The 16,153-nt window shown below is 48.8% G+C and overlaps 1 protein-coding gene across 2 annotated transcripts; it reads left to right on the top strand.

Moving 5' to 3' along the window:
- Positions 1-4,974: 4,974 nt before the first annotated feature.
- Positions 4,975-15,861, top strand: TMED3 (transmembrane p24 trafficking protein 3). Of its 2 annotated transcripts, XM_086365327.1 has the most exons (3): positions 4,975-5,279; positions 7,475-7,723; positions 15,020-15,861. In XM_086365327.1, the coding sequence occupies exons 1-3, from the start codon at positions 5,109-5,111 to the stop codon at positions 15,254-15,256; spliced, it is 657 nt and encodes a 218-aa protein (XP_086221453.1). In that variant the 5' UTR covers positions 4,975-5,108; the 3' UTR covers positions 15,257-15,861. The 2 variants fall into 2 exon arrangements, with proteins under 2 accessions (XP_086221453.1, XP_086221454.1); XM_086365328.1 differs by lacking the exon at positions 7,475-7,723.
- Positions 15,862-16,153: the final 292 nt, after the last annotated feature.

The following is a 16,153-nucleotide window of genomic DNA, read 5'->3' as shown; positions in this document are numbered from 1 at the left end:
GGACACAGTGGGGAAGGAGAAGGTGGGATGAATTGAGAGTAGCATTGAAATATATAAATCACCATGTGTAAAACAGATAACTAGTGAGAAGTTGCTGTATAAAACAGGGAGCCTAACCTGATGCTCTGTGATAGTCTGGAGGGTGGAATGGGACGGAGGGTGGGAGGAAGGTTCAAGAGGGCGGGGACATACATATACTTATGGCTGATGGACTTTAGTGTACAGCAGAAAGCAACACAACATTGTAAAGCAACTACCCTCCAATTAAAAACAAAATAAAAAGCCTGCTTCAGGGCACAGACGGATTCACTTTATAAAGCCTATATCTTTATAGGACACTTTTAAAACCTTTTAAATTGTGAAATAAAATTCACGTACAGAACACAAGTGTGCAATTCAACAAAGAGTCACAGTGGTAACATTCCCGAGTTCCCCTTGGGTGCCCCTCATGTTCTGACTTTCATATTTCCTATTCTGATCCTTTTATTTCCTTATCTTGCCTTATTTTACTGTCAAGAATTTCTGGAACAATATTGAATAGCAGTGGTGATAGTTTATGTTTTATTGCCAGTTTCAAAGGGAAAGATTTTAATGTTTACTTGTTAACCATGAGGTGGGCTCTCATTTTTTAATAGACATTTTATGACATTAAGGAATTATCAATTATTTTTGATCTGCTGTGCTGTCCTTAGTCACTCAGTTGTGTCTGACTCTTTGTGACCCCATGGACTATAGCCCCCCACGTTCCTCTGTCCATGTGGATTCTTCAGGCAAGAATACTGGAGTAGGTTGCCATGCCCTCCTCTAGAGGATCTTCCCAACCCAGGGATCGAACCCAGGTCTCCCACATTGCAGGCGGATTCTTCACCATCTGAGCCACCAGGGAAGCCCCAAAATACTGGAGTGGGTAGACTATCCCTTCTCCAGGGGAACGTCCTTCCCGACCCAGGAATCAAATTGGGGTCTCCTGCGTTGCAGGTGGATTCTTTACCAGCTGAGCTACCAGGGCTCCTTTTTTTTTTTTTAAATCATGAATGGACACTGCACTTTATCATGCTTTTTCTGAGTATTAAGATACCCATTTTTAACTTTCTGTTTTTAGGGGCCTTTAGAAAAGTCAGCTGTGAAAGTGGACAGGTAATAGTTTTGCTTTTGTTTTCCAAGTTATCCTATTTTGGAACCTTCTACCACACATCATGGAACACAAGCACTGAAAGAGGCTTGGAGGTCCTCAGCCATTACACTCCATCACTCAGTTCATGAATCTTCTCTACAACATCCCAGGCTATTTATACAGTCTCTGCTTGAATATTTTAAGCAATGAAAAAAATCCATTATCTCTACTCATCAATTTATGGAAAGCTCTAGTTGTCAGGAAGTCATTTCTTATATTGAGTTGAAATATACCTCAATGTCAGATTGATGGTTTGCCCAAGTTTCAGCAGATGCAACATGCAAGACAGATGTACCCCCAAGGAATGGGTAGAGTTGTGTGTGTGTGTTTGTGTGGTGAAAAGCATGTGGCCTTTAGAATCAGGCAGACCTAGTTTCAATTACTGGCTTAGCCATTAACAAGTTGAGTGAATTTGAGTACTATGGTAGATTGTGTCATGACCACAGATTCCTGCCAACCTAGTATGCTCCTCCTTTGAATGTGACTCTGCAGCTCCTCCAATCCAGAGACGGATGGAGTTGAGAAATGGAACATTTCCTGCAGTATCAGTAAACAAGGATGTCATAGTCACCAGCCAATGCAGCCACCACCAATGGTGGGCTGGTCAGCCCTGACAGGACTTAAGAAGGAGAGAATACCTGCAATATAGCAGCCATCAGACTGCAGCCATGCCCCATGATGAGCCCTGAGGAAGCTCATGATGAGAAAACACAGGATACTGGCTCTAGATAGCTAAGGTACACACAAACGAATGATTTCAGTGAGCCCAGATTCCTGCATCTTCTCATATACAGAAAAGCACTAAACTCCTTCCCTTGGAATATCTGATCTTTCTTTCCTCTGATGTTCTGAGTACCTTCCCTTTGTTGCAAATCTTCTGTATAACCTGGCTCCCCACCTGGTCTCCTTGGAGCTGTTCTCTCAGAATTTCTTGCAATGCTGCCTCCAGGCTTGAAGTCCTAAAAATTCCCACCAAATAAAACACAGCTCGAATATTCTTTTTAAGTCTACAGAGTCCATTTCTTCACCTTGAATCTGGGCTGGCCCTGGGACTTGCTTTGATCACCAGAATGTGTTAAAAGTGATACTGGGCAAATTCTGGAATGTAGTGGGGGTGGGTGGGGATGGCAGAGGGAGAAGGGCCAAGTTGTCTCTGACTTGGCTCTCTTGGGAGGCTGCCCTGAGCCTGCCATATCATCTAGGAAATCATCAAGCCTACAGGGGGCTTCCTCTGTGCCTCAGTGGTAAAGAACCCACCTGCCAATGCAGGAGATGTGGGTTTGATCCCTGGGTTGGGAAGATCCCCTGGAGGAGGAAATGGCAACCCACTCCAGTACTCTTGCTAGAGGAGCCTGGTGGGCTACAGTCCATGGAATCAAAAAAGAGCTGGACGCAACTTAGTGACCAAACAAACAACACAGTATATGGGCTCTTAGTTCCCTGACCGTGGGATTGAACCCATGCCCCCTGCAGCGTGGAATCTTAACCACTGGACCGCTATTATGCAAACTTTTAAAGCTAATACTCTCTTCCTTCTTACTTTCTACTCTTCCAGGTTAAATCCTGTTTCCTTTGATTTTACCTCATTTGAGAAGCCTTCCCAGCAATTTATTATACTGCTTCCCTCCTAATTACTTCCTATACTCCCTATTTTATTAATGTCCCTCTTAGAACAATAGCTATGATCTGATCATTGCCTGTTACAGCGCAGGCAGTTCCTTTCAGTAATAGTAACTTCCACACAATAGGTGCTAAAACAATGCTGTTCTTTTAGTCACCCAGCCCAAGACAGGGATTCTTTTTTAGTTCTTCTGTTTCCATTGTCTTATATTCAGCTAACTGTTGATTATCTGTCTTCATATACCCTGACTTGAGCTACTACCAAGCCAAGTTTCTTGCTCCTGAGACTATGCAGGTGTTTTCTTGAATTAATTTAGGATTTAACATTTAACCTGGTGAGATTTCTTTTTGTTAGTCTTGGCTGAATACTCTGAGCTGGCCAAGGTAATCTTGGTCTTATATTTGTCATGTTTCTCGACTTGGTGCCTCTAAATCTGATGATTACTACGTCCACATTTTCTACCAGTTACTAAAAAATAATGTTTAACAGGACAGGACAGGAGCCTCAAAGCACACTATACACTTTGCCAAGTCCAGTACAGAGCCAGTAAATATTAACAATTACATCATGCATGCACATTATTTCAGTCAACAGACTGCTTTCACATATTGATATGTTAGCATCCTAAAAAGTAGTGTTAGTCACTTAGTCATGTCTGACTCTTTGCGACCTCATGCACTATAGCCTGCCAGACTCCTCTGTCCATGGGAATTTCCCAGGTAAGAATAATGGAGTGGATAGCCATTCCCTTCTCCAGGGGATCTTCCCAACCCAGGGATCGAACCCATGTCTCCATCACTGCAGGCAGATTCTTTACTGTCTGAGCCACCAGGGAAGTCCAAATATGTCCAGTGACAGGACAGCTGGTCTTATCTACGTGGAGACCTATATGGGCAGTAAAAGTCTTTGCTAAAATTAAGATACAGGTCAACCAACAATCTTCTGAAAAAAATTCTTTACTGAGTGTGTACTCAGTTGCTTTAGTCGTATCCAACTCTTTTTGACCCTATGGACTGTAGCCTGCCAGGCCCTTCTGTCCATGGGATTCTCTAGGCAAGAATGCTGGAATGGGTTGACATGACCTCCTCCGGAGAATCTTCCTGACCCAGGGATCAAACCCGAGTCTTCTGCATTACAGGCGGATTCTTTACCACGGAGCCACCTGGGAAGCCCCCTTTCACTGAGTAGTGAAACTAAAATCAGTGGGTTTTCTCTTTGTCTTACCTGATTATACTGAGTATACTATAAAACGCTATAGTGATCATTATACAAAATAGCTTCTCAGGTCAATGGTAATAGATAAGGCAGTAAATTAATTTAACTGCTTCCAGCGCTTTTGAGAAGTCAAAAGGAAAGAAAACAATGATTGTTTTGTCCCAGCAGAACCTTCCACTTATCCTGACAACCAAAGTGAACCTGAAACCCCTGAGCAAGAGACTTGTGTTCCCATGTTCACGAAGCTTCGTGAAGCTTTGAGTATGAGCACGCCTGTCGGTTTTCCCCGGAGTAGATGTAATTGTGGGGTTTCTACTTACTCTCACCATCCATCTCCTGACCCAAGGCACACTTTTTCACCTTGGGAAGAGGGTGGGAATGAAAAAGAGGGGTGTTAATTGGGTTCTCAGGAAATGGCAACCCACTCCAGTATTCTTGCCTGGAGAATCCCAGGGACGCGGGAGCCTGGTGGGCTGCCGTCTCTGGGGTTGCACAGAGTCGGACACGACTGAAGCGACTTAGCAGAGTTTCCATCTTTTCTTTCATCTAGCCTTCCTAACTACTGCGTTATAGCAAGTTTGGGTACACCCATTTGTAGACCAGGAGACTTTCTCCAGAACCAGTCAAAAACTGAGTGTACCCTGTAAAACCTCACGGGCTTCGTGTTCCTGCAGCCAGACAGTATGGACTGCGTGCACCTGGGCCGACTCCGGGAAACACTCAACCCTGCAGGACCCAGAGGGTGCAGAACCATGCCTACTGGGGATGTAAGTACAGTGTGCTTTGAGGAGATGCGCGCTGGCGGTGGGGACCTCGCCTCCCCTTCGCTGAGATGCTCCAGCAGAAAAGCGGGGCGGGGCAGCGAAGGGGGAGTGTCCCCTTCCCCAGCCCAGCCAGCGCGCAGGCGCAGTGGTGCTCCCTGGCTCGCGTCCCGGGCCCACCCCCGAGCGCGCGGCTGCGCTCTGAACCGCGGGCCCGGAAGCGCGGCGCCGGCTCGCGCCACGTCTGTGCTGCACCTTCTCTGGGTCCAGCAGCTGCCGCCCTGCCCGTGCAGACCGTAGCCCGAGCCGCGACCTGCCGGACTGGTCCGGGAGCATCATGGGTGGCGTGGTCCCGCGCTCCGTCTCCGCGCTGCCGCTGCTGCTGCTGCTGCTGCTCCAGGCGGAGCGGCCGCGCGGCGCCGAGCTCACCTTCGAGCTGCCGGACAACGCCAAGCAGTGCTTCCACGAGGAGGTGGAGCAGGGCGTGAAGTTCTCCCTAGACTACCAGGTGAGACCTGGCGCCTCCTCTCTCTCCCGCTTCCAGGTCTTCAGTGGTCACTTGTGCGCCCCCGGCTGTAGTGGCTGGAATTAGCCAAAGAGGCTGCAGAGGGAGGCGGGAATGACCAGAGACAAGGAAGTCAGAGCCCACCCGAGACGGACCGACTAGCCAGGGAGGTAGCACCGCAGGTGCATGCCCAGGATGGGGATGCCCGGGCGGCTCCGGCTTCCTGGGGAGTTGATCTGAATGACCTGAGAGCGCGTTGACTCTACAGAACGCCATCTATGGCACCAGGCTGTCTGTCCCAACGTTTTTTGGACAGCTTTGTGCCCGCCTGTACTGGAAAATGGCAGCGAGATGAAATGGGTTCGTGGTTTTATTTTTCCGCCTCTCTCCAGCGTTTGAAGTCATAGTTAGGGGGAGCGAGGGTGCTTTGGAAAGGAGTCCGCTCGGGCTTTCAGCCTGGCAGTTTTTACAAGGAGTGGTGTTGTGGCTACTGCCATATGGCTCAGAAAAGCTCCAAGCTCCTGCACTCTTGGCTGCTGTGAGAGTTCTCATGGCTCGCTGTTGGGGTGTGGCGGGGGCGGGGGGGGGGGGCGGGGGGGGGGCGGGGCGGGGGAAGGGGGGAGGGTGGCGGTTGGGAACAGGTAGGTCTTGAGTTAGAGAGGTGCAGATCTGAGTTTAGGCAATCCTACCCAGATATCCGGACAGGCGTCTGATCGTGGACACATACTGGCAGGCATTACAGAAGGGAAGTGGCACGGGTAGCAAAAGGGAGGGTAGGCAGTGTGATGGGCCCTCTCTGACCAAAACCACTAAAAGAGGCTGTGCATGGGGACAGCATCCTGTGTCCTGGCCTCTGAGTCATTCATCTCGTTACTTTCACATTTGTGGACAGTGTGCAAACTGCAACTGGGTAAACAGGGGTCACCCAGATACAGTTGTCAAAAAAAAATGATCCTTGTGGGACTTCCCTGGTGGTCCAGGGGTTAAGAATCTGCCTTGCAGTGTAGGGGACATGGGTTCAATCCCTGGTCAGGAAAGTAAGATCCTACATGCCGCAGAACAACTAATCCTGTGTGCCACAATGAAAGATCCTGTGGGATGCAATGAAGACACAATGCAGGGCAATAAATAAATACATAAATAAGTATTTGAAAACAGAAAGACTGTTGTGAGGCTGGAGGGCCCTGAGAGGTCATCAGGTCCGTGCTAGGTCAGAAACTGCTGTTATGGGCTCAGCATAAGTCTATACATGTCCAGCATTAGGAATCTCACTGATCACAAAGCAATTTCTTCCATCTGTACAAAAGGAAATATTAACGTCTGGAAGCGGATGGAGGCCTTTGACCGTGTTCTTTGATGGACCCTAGTTCTAGTCATTGGCCATCCCTGTGATTCTGCCTTTAGCAAATCTTATCTTTCCTATGGTACAGTTTGAACAAATGACTCCCCTGGTAGTCACTGATTCTGTGAAGGCTTCGATCTGTATTTGCCTTCCTCTTGCATTTCATCTGCAATAATATAAACCTCCAGAGCCTCAGTTTCCTCTTCTGTAAAGTGGAGAGGATTAAGCTCTTTGCACCCTTTTTTTCTTTTAAGATTTTTTTTTGTTTTTTTGATGTGGACCATTTTTAAAGTCTATTGAATTTGTTACAATGTTGCTTCTGTTTTGTGTTTTGGTTGTTTGGCTGTTAGGCATGTGGTATCTTAGCTCCCTCACCATGGATCGAACCTGCACTCCCTGCATTGGAAAGCAAAGTCTTTTTAAAAAAACTTTTTATTTTATATTAGAGTATAGCCAATTAACAATGTTGTGGTAGTTTCAGGTGAACAGTGAAGGGACTCAGCTATACATATACATGTATCCAGGAAGGCAAAATCTTAACCACTGGACCACCAGGGAAATCCCATGGCTCTTTGCACTCTTGCAGAGCAAAACTTTTGGAGTCAGTCAGACATGGATCCAAGTCTTAGCCTTGTTACTTTCACGCTGTGTGACGTGAACAGTTCACTTCAACTCTCTCAGCCTCAGACTCATCCTCTGTGAATTGGGGAGTGTCATGGCACCTGCTTTAGAAGGTTGTGAAGACTAAATGAAAACAATGTTTGTGACATCTAATCACAGTGCCCAGTTGGCATTTGGTAAGTGGTGGTTGCCCCCTGGTAAAAAACGGCCTGTGGGTCTCTTTTATGGTTGTCAGGTCATCACTGGAGGCCACTACGATGTTGACTGCTTTATGAAAGACCCTCTGGGGAACACCATCTACAGTGAAACCAAGAAACAGTATGACAGCTTCACGCACAAGGCCGAGGTCAAGGGCGTGTATCAGTTTTGCTTCAGCAATGAGTTCTCCACCTTCTCTCACAAAACTGTCTACTTTGACTTTCAAGTGGGCGACGAGCCCCCCATTCTCCCAGACATGGGGAACAGAGTCACAGCTCTCACCCAGGTGAGTGGACATCAGCACCAACAGTCTGAGATGAACCCCCTCCTCCACCCTGCCCCCACAAGCCTATTCCTCCCGGTCTTGGCTGATGAACAGTCACCAGCCACCCACCTCCTTGTCTGAAGCCACAGTATTTGCTCTGCCCGTGTGTTCACAGCTAGTCCTAGAAGACGTTATGGTTCTTCTTTCTGGTTCCCCTTCTGGTCTTCCTCTCCATTCTTTAACTGTGTCCCTGCAGTACTTTCTTCGGTATTCCCATGTTCCCATTCAGTCTGACACAGCACCGCTGTCAAAGCACACACAATACGTGCCTCTCTGCTCCTTCAATGCATCTGCGTCAGAAAGACAAAGTCCTGCTTTCTGTGGTGTATCAGTTAAGGTAACACAAGCTGCTATCACAAGTAAACCCCAACTATCAATGGCTTAACACAATGGGAGTTTTGATTCTCACTCAAATAATAATCTGGAGAGTGGGGAAGTGGGTGGAGGACTCTCCTCCATGGAGTGACTTGGGAAACCAGGCTCCTTTTTGGTCATCTTGCCACCAAAAAATGGAGAGAATGAGAAAGCCCCGCCTGCTTCTTAAAAGCCCTGGCTCAGAAGTGACACCATTACCCTTGCTCATATCTCATTGTTGAGAAATAGTCGTGTGGACAGTCTAGGTGAATGGAAGGAAGGCTGGCATATACAGTCCTGTTAGGCAGTTGACCCCTAGTGACAGCTCCACATCCTAACAGAAATAGTGACAGTTTTGGAGGACAGATAGTCATCCGTGTCACCCGTGGCTCACGGTTAACTATAATCAACCTCAGCCTCCTCCATCAGTCTCTCCTCCTACTGTTCAAGCTCCTCCCTCCCAGACACAGACTCAGGCTGGAATTGTTGTGTTATTTACCCCTGGGCCCTCAGCACCCCAGTGCATGGAGTGTGGCACAGAATAGGAGCTCGCCAAATATTTGTCAAGCGACTGAGTGGCAGGACCCAGGAAAGCTCCCAAGACGGGAATGACCATCTGTGGCTGCACCTGTCCCAGAACTGAAGCCAGAGCATCTGAGTGTCTGGTGAGACCAGGTCACCTTCTGGGCTGCCCTCCAAAGTGACCACAGGCTCCATTCCTCTGTGGCTTTGATGATGGGTTTATTCTCTGAGCAGCTGGAGGTTAGTACTGCACTGTGCAGTCAGTAACACTATCTGCTTAGGGCTATTGACATATTAATATTAAAATTAAAATTCACCTCCTTGTTTGCTCTGTAGCAACACATCTGTCTAGTGCTCAGTAGTCCCAAGTGGCTGGTGCCCACGCGTGGAGAGTTCTGCTGGACATCATTGTGTTTGAACTTGGCAACGTGAGTGCTGATAGACAGTCCAGCCCAGGGTGTGTCTTTATGTGTAAGAGCTTTCACAACCTATCCTCTCAAGAGTTCTGTTGGTCGTTGATGAAATAGCTTCTGTACTGAAGATTTTGTAAGTTTCCAGGAGCTGTGTGTGTGCTCAGTTGCTCAGTCGTGTCCGACTCTTTGCCACCACATGGACTGTAGCCCACTAGGCTCTGTCCATGGGATTCTCCAGGCAAGAATACTGGAGCAGGTTGCCAGTTCCTCCTCCAGGGAACCTTTCCAACCCAGGATCAAACCCACGTCTCCTCCTTTGACTGCACTGGCAGGTAGATTCTTCATCACTGTCACCACCTGAGCTGAGAGATTTGCCTCTTGAAACAGTGGAAAAGAAACCAGTAGAGGAAAGGCTTTGTGGGTTAGTGCAGTTGTTGTTCAGTTGCTCAGTCGTGTCTGACTCTTTGCAACCCTGTAGACTGCATATGCCAGGCTCCCCTGTCCTTCACCGTCTCCCGGAGTTTGCTCATTGAGCAAACGTCCATTGAGTCAGTGGTGCATCCAACCATCTCATCGTCTGTCGCTCCTTTCTCCTCCTGCCCTCAGTCTTTCCCAGCATCAGGGTCTTTTCCTGTGAGTTGGCTCTTTGCATCAGGTGGCCAAAGGATTGGAGCTTCAGCTTTAGCATCAGTCCTTGCAGTGAATATTCAGGGTTGATTTCCTTTAGGATTGACTGAGCACAAGCTCTCCAAGGGTCTCAAGAGTCTTCTCCAGCACCACAATTCGAAAGCATCAATTCTTTGGCGTTCAGCCTTCTTTATGATCCAACTCTCACATCTGTACATCACTATTGGAAGAACCATAGCTTTGACTGTATGGCCCTTTAGTCAGTAGAGAATAGGCTTTGTGGGTTAGGGCACTAGAGACATTCTTTCCTGGAGCCTCAGGGTTGCGTTTTGTTGCAGGAGAGATTGCACTTGCTGCTTCTGCATCTGGGGACCTCATCCTTCCTTCTGCCCAGACGCAGAAGAGACATTTCCTTCTACTTCTGTACCTGTGTCCCCTCTCCCTGATTGAGTGGGGTTGTATCTGTATCTGCCTCCGACAAAGCTCACTTGCTAATGCTGGGCATGTGCTCCGTCTGCATTTGTGCCCGGAGGATGCTGTGATCAGAGCTGTGTTTTTTCTTTTTAATAATTCTGTTTATTTATTTATTTTTGGTTGTGCTGTGTCTTACTTGCTGCTCGGACTTTTCTCTAGTTGCAGCAAGCAGGAGGCTACTCTCTAGGTGTGGTACACAAGCTTCTCAATGCAGTGGCTTCTCTTGTCGCAGAACCTGGGCTCTAGGGCAAGTGGGCTTCAGTAGTTGCAGCTCCCGGGCCCTAGAGCACAGGCTCAATAGTTGTGGCACACAGGCTTAGTTTGCCCCATGGCATGTGGGATCTTCCCAGACTAGGGATTGAACCCGCATCTCCTGCATTGGCAGGCGGCTTCTTTACCACTAAGCCACAAGGGAAGTCCCAGAGCTGTGATTTAAGGGTGAGGGTTCTCAGGGAAGGGACCAACTGACTCTTCAGGAGGTTTGGGAAAGTCTTCACAGGGAGTCTTAGCTCACAGGCGACAGTGTGAGTGCTTGTCCAGGAGCGTGTCTGGCACGGGGGACGGAGGGCCCCCCAGGTGGCGAGAACAGCAGATGCAGGTATCAGGGCATCACTTTCCTCCTGGGCCCTGCTCTTAACTTTGCTCTCACTTTGCTCGGCACAGATTCCCTCTCTGCCTGCAGCTGTCGTGTCTCTTCCCATGAGGCTTCGTCCAGGTCAGCACTACGCCAGAGGCCGTGTGCTGTGGGACTAGTATCAGCCTCAGGGGAAAAGACCAGGATTCAGAGTGACCGAGTCCCAGGCTGGAGGGACTGTCTTCACCCTGAGTTCCAGAACGACCGGGCTCCTAGCAGAGGACACGGGCCAGGGTTCCTGCTGAGGGAGGCCAAGCTTGAAGCGCTCCCAGCATCCCTAGAGTCTGGGCAGGTCCTAGGGGAGGCTGGAGGCTTCTGACAGAGGTCCAAGGTCCGGGGCTGCCTCAGTGGTGGTCGAGGGAAGATTAAAGTTTCCCTGACTCTACTCTGAGGCCAGCTCACACGACTCTCCCTTTGAGTTCTTCAAGAATTTAAAGAACTGAGTACAGTAAGTCTCCTATGTACAAACAAGTTTTGTTCCGAGAATGCATTCATAAGTCCAGTTTGTTCCTAAGTCCAACAAAGTATCCAACTAACACAGTCATCTATATAGGTTTATAATACTCTTTACACAAATAATACATAAAACACAAACAAAAAATAAAGGAAACATTTTTAATCCTACAGTACAGTACCTTGAAAAGTACAGGAGTACAGTACAGCAGCTGGCACACAGGGGCTGGCATCGAGTCAACAGGCAAGAAGAGTCACTGACTGGAGGAGGGAGAGGAGGTGGGAGATGGTAGAGCTGAAGGGTTGTCAGCATAGGAGATGGAGGGTAAGCTGCACTGTCACGCCTGATGTTGATGGCATGCACATTTACACCTTTGAAAGTTTGCAACTTGAAGGATCATACATAGGGAACTTGCTTTTATCTTTGGAGGCTCTGAAGAGGTGAGGCTGAGTGAATTTCCTGACAGTTACAGAGTGAAGACCTGGGCACCAGCAGGTGGTGGAGATAGGATGGGAGTGGGCATGGAATGCAGGAAAGGGATGGTCCTGGGGGCAGAAGGATTGGTCAGTGTCTCCAGAGACCACCTGTCAGGATGGAGTAGTGCCCGCCGTCCCCGTGAGGCTCCAGGACACTGGGAATTAGCAGGGCTGGAGGTCTCAGCAGGGTGAAAGTCAGGCTCTGGGAGAGCTGGGGACCCCTGGCCCTGGGCAAACAGAGCTGTTTGCCAAAAAAAGGGCCTCTGCTGGCTTCCTGCTGGGCAGGAAGCAGGCTGTCCAACTGAAACTTTGTGGAAACAAGCGGAATTGGTGTCTTAGGCAAACAGACAGGTTGTTTTAGGCAACGTCTTAGGCAATGGCAGGTCCCTGAGAAAGGGGAGGAGGGATGTTTCTCCGGTAAGGGGCTGCTCCCAGTGTCTGTGGATCTTGGTGTCATGTTGCTCTTGGTCTCTGGGGGCCCATGCTAAGTTTCTGAAGGGGTTTGCTGGTTCCAGATGCCAGGAAGACTGTAGAGCACCACCTCTTGCTCTGTTACCTCTGAGGACTGACCTCCTTCCCATCACTGATCAGGTCTGAGGTTGTTGCTGTAAAGGTCTCGGGCCTTCTTCAGAGACTCTCAGTGCTGGTCTCTGGCCGGGGACATGTGAGCCAAGCCTCTGAAACGATGCCTTCCACGGCAACGTGACATGTCTTCTGCCCGGGGTGTCTGCACCTGTGATTTCTGTGTCCTTCTCGGCCTCTCTTCCTCCCTGCCAACCCCGACCTCACTCCTTCTCCAGTGACCCTGGACTTTGGGAGGAGGGTGGAGGTATCAACCTGTACTGCTGAATGCTCAGGCCAGGGCCCAGGGGTCCCAGGAGCACCCAGTTCAAGTGAATGAAATGTACACCTTGAGTTTCTGAATGAGTGTGCGGTGGAGGTAAACACAGGATGGAACTCCAGCCTGGAAAGCCAAGGAACCCTTCCCTTGTATTTAAAAAGCAAAGTGTGGATTTATACATATTGAACGTGTGTGTACATATATGTACACATGCATCTGTATGCATATACACACGGCCATTCATATGCAGATATACACATATATGTATATCTCTGTCCATCCCACTGATTTCATCCCACTGATTTTTAGAGACCTGTTACCAAGTCTCTAAATGGCTCCCAGATCCACTCGTCTTAAAAAAAAAAAAAAATTATTTCTTCGACTGTGCTGGTTCTTAGTTACAGCAAATAGGATCTTTAGTTTCAGCCTGTGGGATCTAGTTCCCTGACCAGGGATAGAATCCAGGCCCCCTGCGTTGTAAGCACAAAGTCTTAACCACTGGACCACCAGGGAAGCCTTAGCTTCTAGCTTCTTACATTGAACTTTATGAATGGTTCACCTTTCCAGTATGGGAAGCAGTTGTCTGTCTGGTGCTTATGAACTTCTGTAGCACAGGAACCCATTGTCCATAGAGTTTTCTAGGTTTTGAATGTTCTAGAGGTTGCCAATGAGTAAGGACATGTTCTTTCACAGGCATAATGTCTTAGTTTTCCATTGCTGAGTCAGTAATTACTGCAAATGGCTGAAAATAATAACAATTTATTATCTCACAGTTCTAGAGGCTTTGCTCAAGTTCTCGGGGCTGAAATCAAGATCCTGGTGGGGTCAGGCTGTCCTCTGGAGGCTCTGGGGCGTCTCACACTCACTTAGGTCCTTGGCGGAATTGAGTTCCTTGCAGTTGGTGGTCATGCTCTCTGCTCTTAGAGTTCTTTCTCTGCTCCTTGCATGTGACCTTCTCCATCTTCAGAGCCAGCATCAGCGTGCTGAATCCTCCTGTGTCCAGCCTCTCTGACTTCTCCTTCCACTGTCAAGTCGAGAAAGCTCCCTGTTTTGAGGGGCTCTCAGGCTCCCTGGACAGTCTCAGGTGTGACATATAATCGTCATAGTCACAGCTTGTGTGCACAGCTTCCTGGGGTTGGTAGTGGTGGGACCTTGGTAGTGGTGGGACCCTGGTAGTGGTGGTGGGGACATAGTCAAAGATCTGCCTGCTATGCATGGTAGTGTAGCAAGTAAAGGAAGTTGTGAAGTAGCACGTGTTACATGTGAGTATATGCATGTGTATGTGCTGACAGGCACACGTGTCTGTGTCTTTGCCCTTGTTTGTATGCTGGTGTGGGTCTATGTACATGAGAAATGTATGTTTTCATGTATTTGTATGTATGCCTAGAAGTGTAGGCAGCAGTTTTGTAATAGAATGAGCAGTAGATTCAGAAATAAAGTGAAGGTGTCAGTCTCCCAATCGTGTACGACTCTTTTGTGACTCCATGGCCTATAGCCTGCCAGGCTCCTCTGTCCAAGGCAAGAATAGTGGAGTGGGTAGCCATTCCCTTCTTCAGGGGATCTTCCTGACCCAGGAATTGAACCCTAGTCTTCTGCATTGCAGGCAGATTCTTTACCATCTGGGCCACCAGGGTAGATTCACAGTCTAGTGCAGTTGGAATTTACGCCACGCCCTGCCATTAATTTGCTGTGTGACCTTGGGCAAGTCACATAGCCTCTCTAAGACTCAATTTCCTCTTTAATATATGCAGTAAGCAATCAGTCAGCCCTCCTTAGCACCGGGGGTAATGATCCTTGCCTGTCAGGGATATGGTAAGTATTAAATAAGAGCTCAGGGAAAAAAAAAAAGAACTCAGGGCAGTGTTTGAAAGCAAAGTCTCAGGACTCGAACAGTTGAGTTTAAATATTATTTATTTATTTATTTGCCTGCACCAGATCTTAGTTGTGGCATGTGGGACCTAGTTCCCTGACCAGAGATTCAGCCCAGGTCCTCTGCATTGGGAGCAGCCCTGACAGTTGAGTTTACATCCGGGTTCCCTGGTGGCTCAGATGATAAAGAATCTGCCTACAATGCAGAAGACCCAGGTTTGATCCCTGGGTTGGGAAGATCACCAGGAGAAGAAAATGGCAACCCACTCCAATATTCTTGCCTGGAGAATCCCATGGACAGAGAAGCCTGGAGGGCCACAGTCCATGGGTCGCAAAGAGTCGGACATGACGGAGATGCGACTGACACTTTCACACTTCTGCCATCTCCTAGCTCTGTGACTCTGGACAAGTTACTTGACCTTTCTGAACCTCAGTTAGGCTTATTATGAATAAAACCGTGTCAGACCCTTAGCTCAGAAACATTGTTAGCACTTAGTAGTACGTAGGATGTTGATGGCAGAGTTTGCTTTGTGTGTGCCAGTTTCCATTCTTTTCTGAGGGTCAGCAGCGACTACTTTTCTCTTCTTGCCCAGATGGAGTCCGCCTGTGTGACCATCCATGAGGCTCTGAAGACGGTGATCGACTCGCAGAAGCATTACCGGCTCCGGGAGGCACAGGACCGGGCCCGCGCAGAAGACCTCAACAGCCGAGTCTCTTACTGGTCCATTGGCGAGACCATCGCCCTGTTTGTGGTCAGCTTCAGCCAGGTGCTACTGCTAAAAAGCTTCTTCACAGAGAAACGGCCTATTGGCAGGACGGTCCACTCCTAGTTGGGGTGCTCTGCTCCCAAGCCCCTTGCACCCTGGGACAGAGCAGCCCCCTTGGGCCTCAGGCTCCTGCGGGCTGGTGGGTGTACCCCAGGGTGGATGCCCTGTCACCTCACCTTCTAATCAGATGCTTGGTCCTTGTCCTCCAGCAGCTGGAGCTCATAGAGCCCAGTTAGCAGGAGACATTGAGCTGCCTTATATGTGCAACAGTGAACGCAGAAAGGGTCTGACCAGGCAGGGACTGCCTGCTGTGGGGGGCAGGCAGGCCGCCATCCAGTGGCCTGGCCAGCAGGAGGAACCCCAAGTGCCCTGGCCTCCAGGGCACAGCTCAGGGCTCTCTCTCTTTGCTCCATGACGCACAGCTCATTTGGCTTCTGTGTCCTCTCCCCTGTGGAGAAGACTGGGCCCTGAGTCTGGGCTTCCCTCCCTTGAGCTCTCTGTACCTGTGGAAACCAGGCCCTGAAGCGGCTTTGCAGAAACCCCACCCCAGGGGAGCCCTGGAATCGGCCCTGGAAGCAAGAACAGGATGGTAGCTGGGTGCCTTGGCTGGCTGTGTATCTCCTCGGAGGTGGGACTCCGGCTAATAAAATCAGAGTGTGAGCACCATAGAGACTTGCGTCTTTCTTTCTTTTTTTTTAAATTAATTTTTTAGGTGGTGTTGTTCAGTTATTAAGTCATCTCCGACTCTTTGTGACCCCATGAACTGTAGCCTGCCAGGCTCCTCTGTCCCACACTATCTCCTGGAGTTTGCTCAAACTCATGTCCATTGAGTCAGTGATGCCATCCAAACATCTCATGCTCTGCCTCACCCTTCTCCTTTTGCCCTAAGTCTTTCCCAGCACCAGAGCCTTTTCCCAGCATCAGGGTCTTTTTTTAGGGGTAATACTTTATTATTTTTAA

The sequence above is a fragment of the Bos grunniens genome, chromosome 21 (genome assembly GCF_055505025.1).
Source record: "Bos grunniens cultivar Pamir isolate PY7600 chromosome 21, Bosgru_T2T1.0, whole genome shotgun sequence".
Lineage (NCBI taxonomy): Eukaryota > Metazoa > Chordata > Mammalia > Artiodactyla > Bovidae > Bos > Bos grunniens.
Note: the sequence above shows the minus strand (reverse complement) of the source record. Positions and strands in the feature narration are given on the sequence as shown.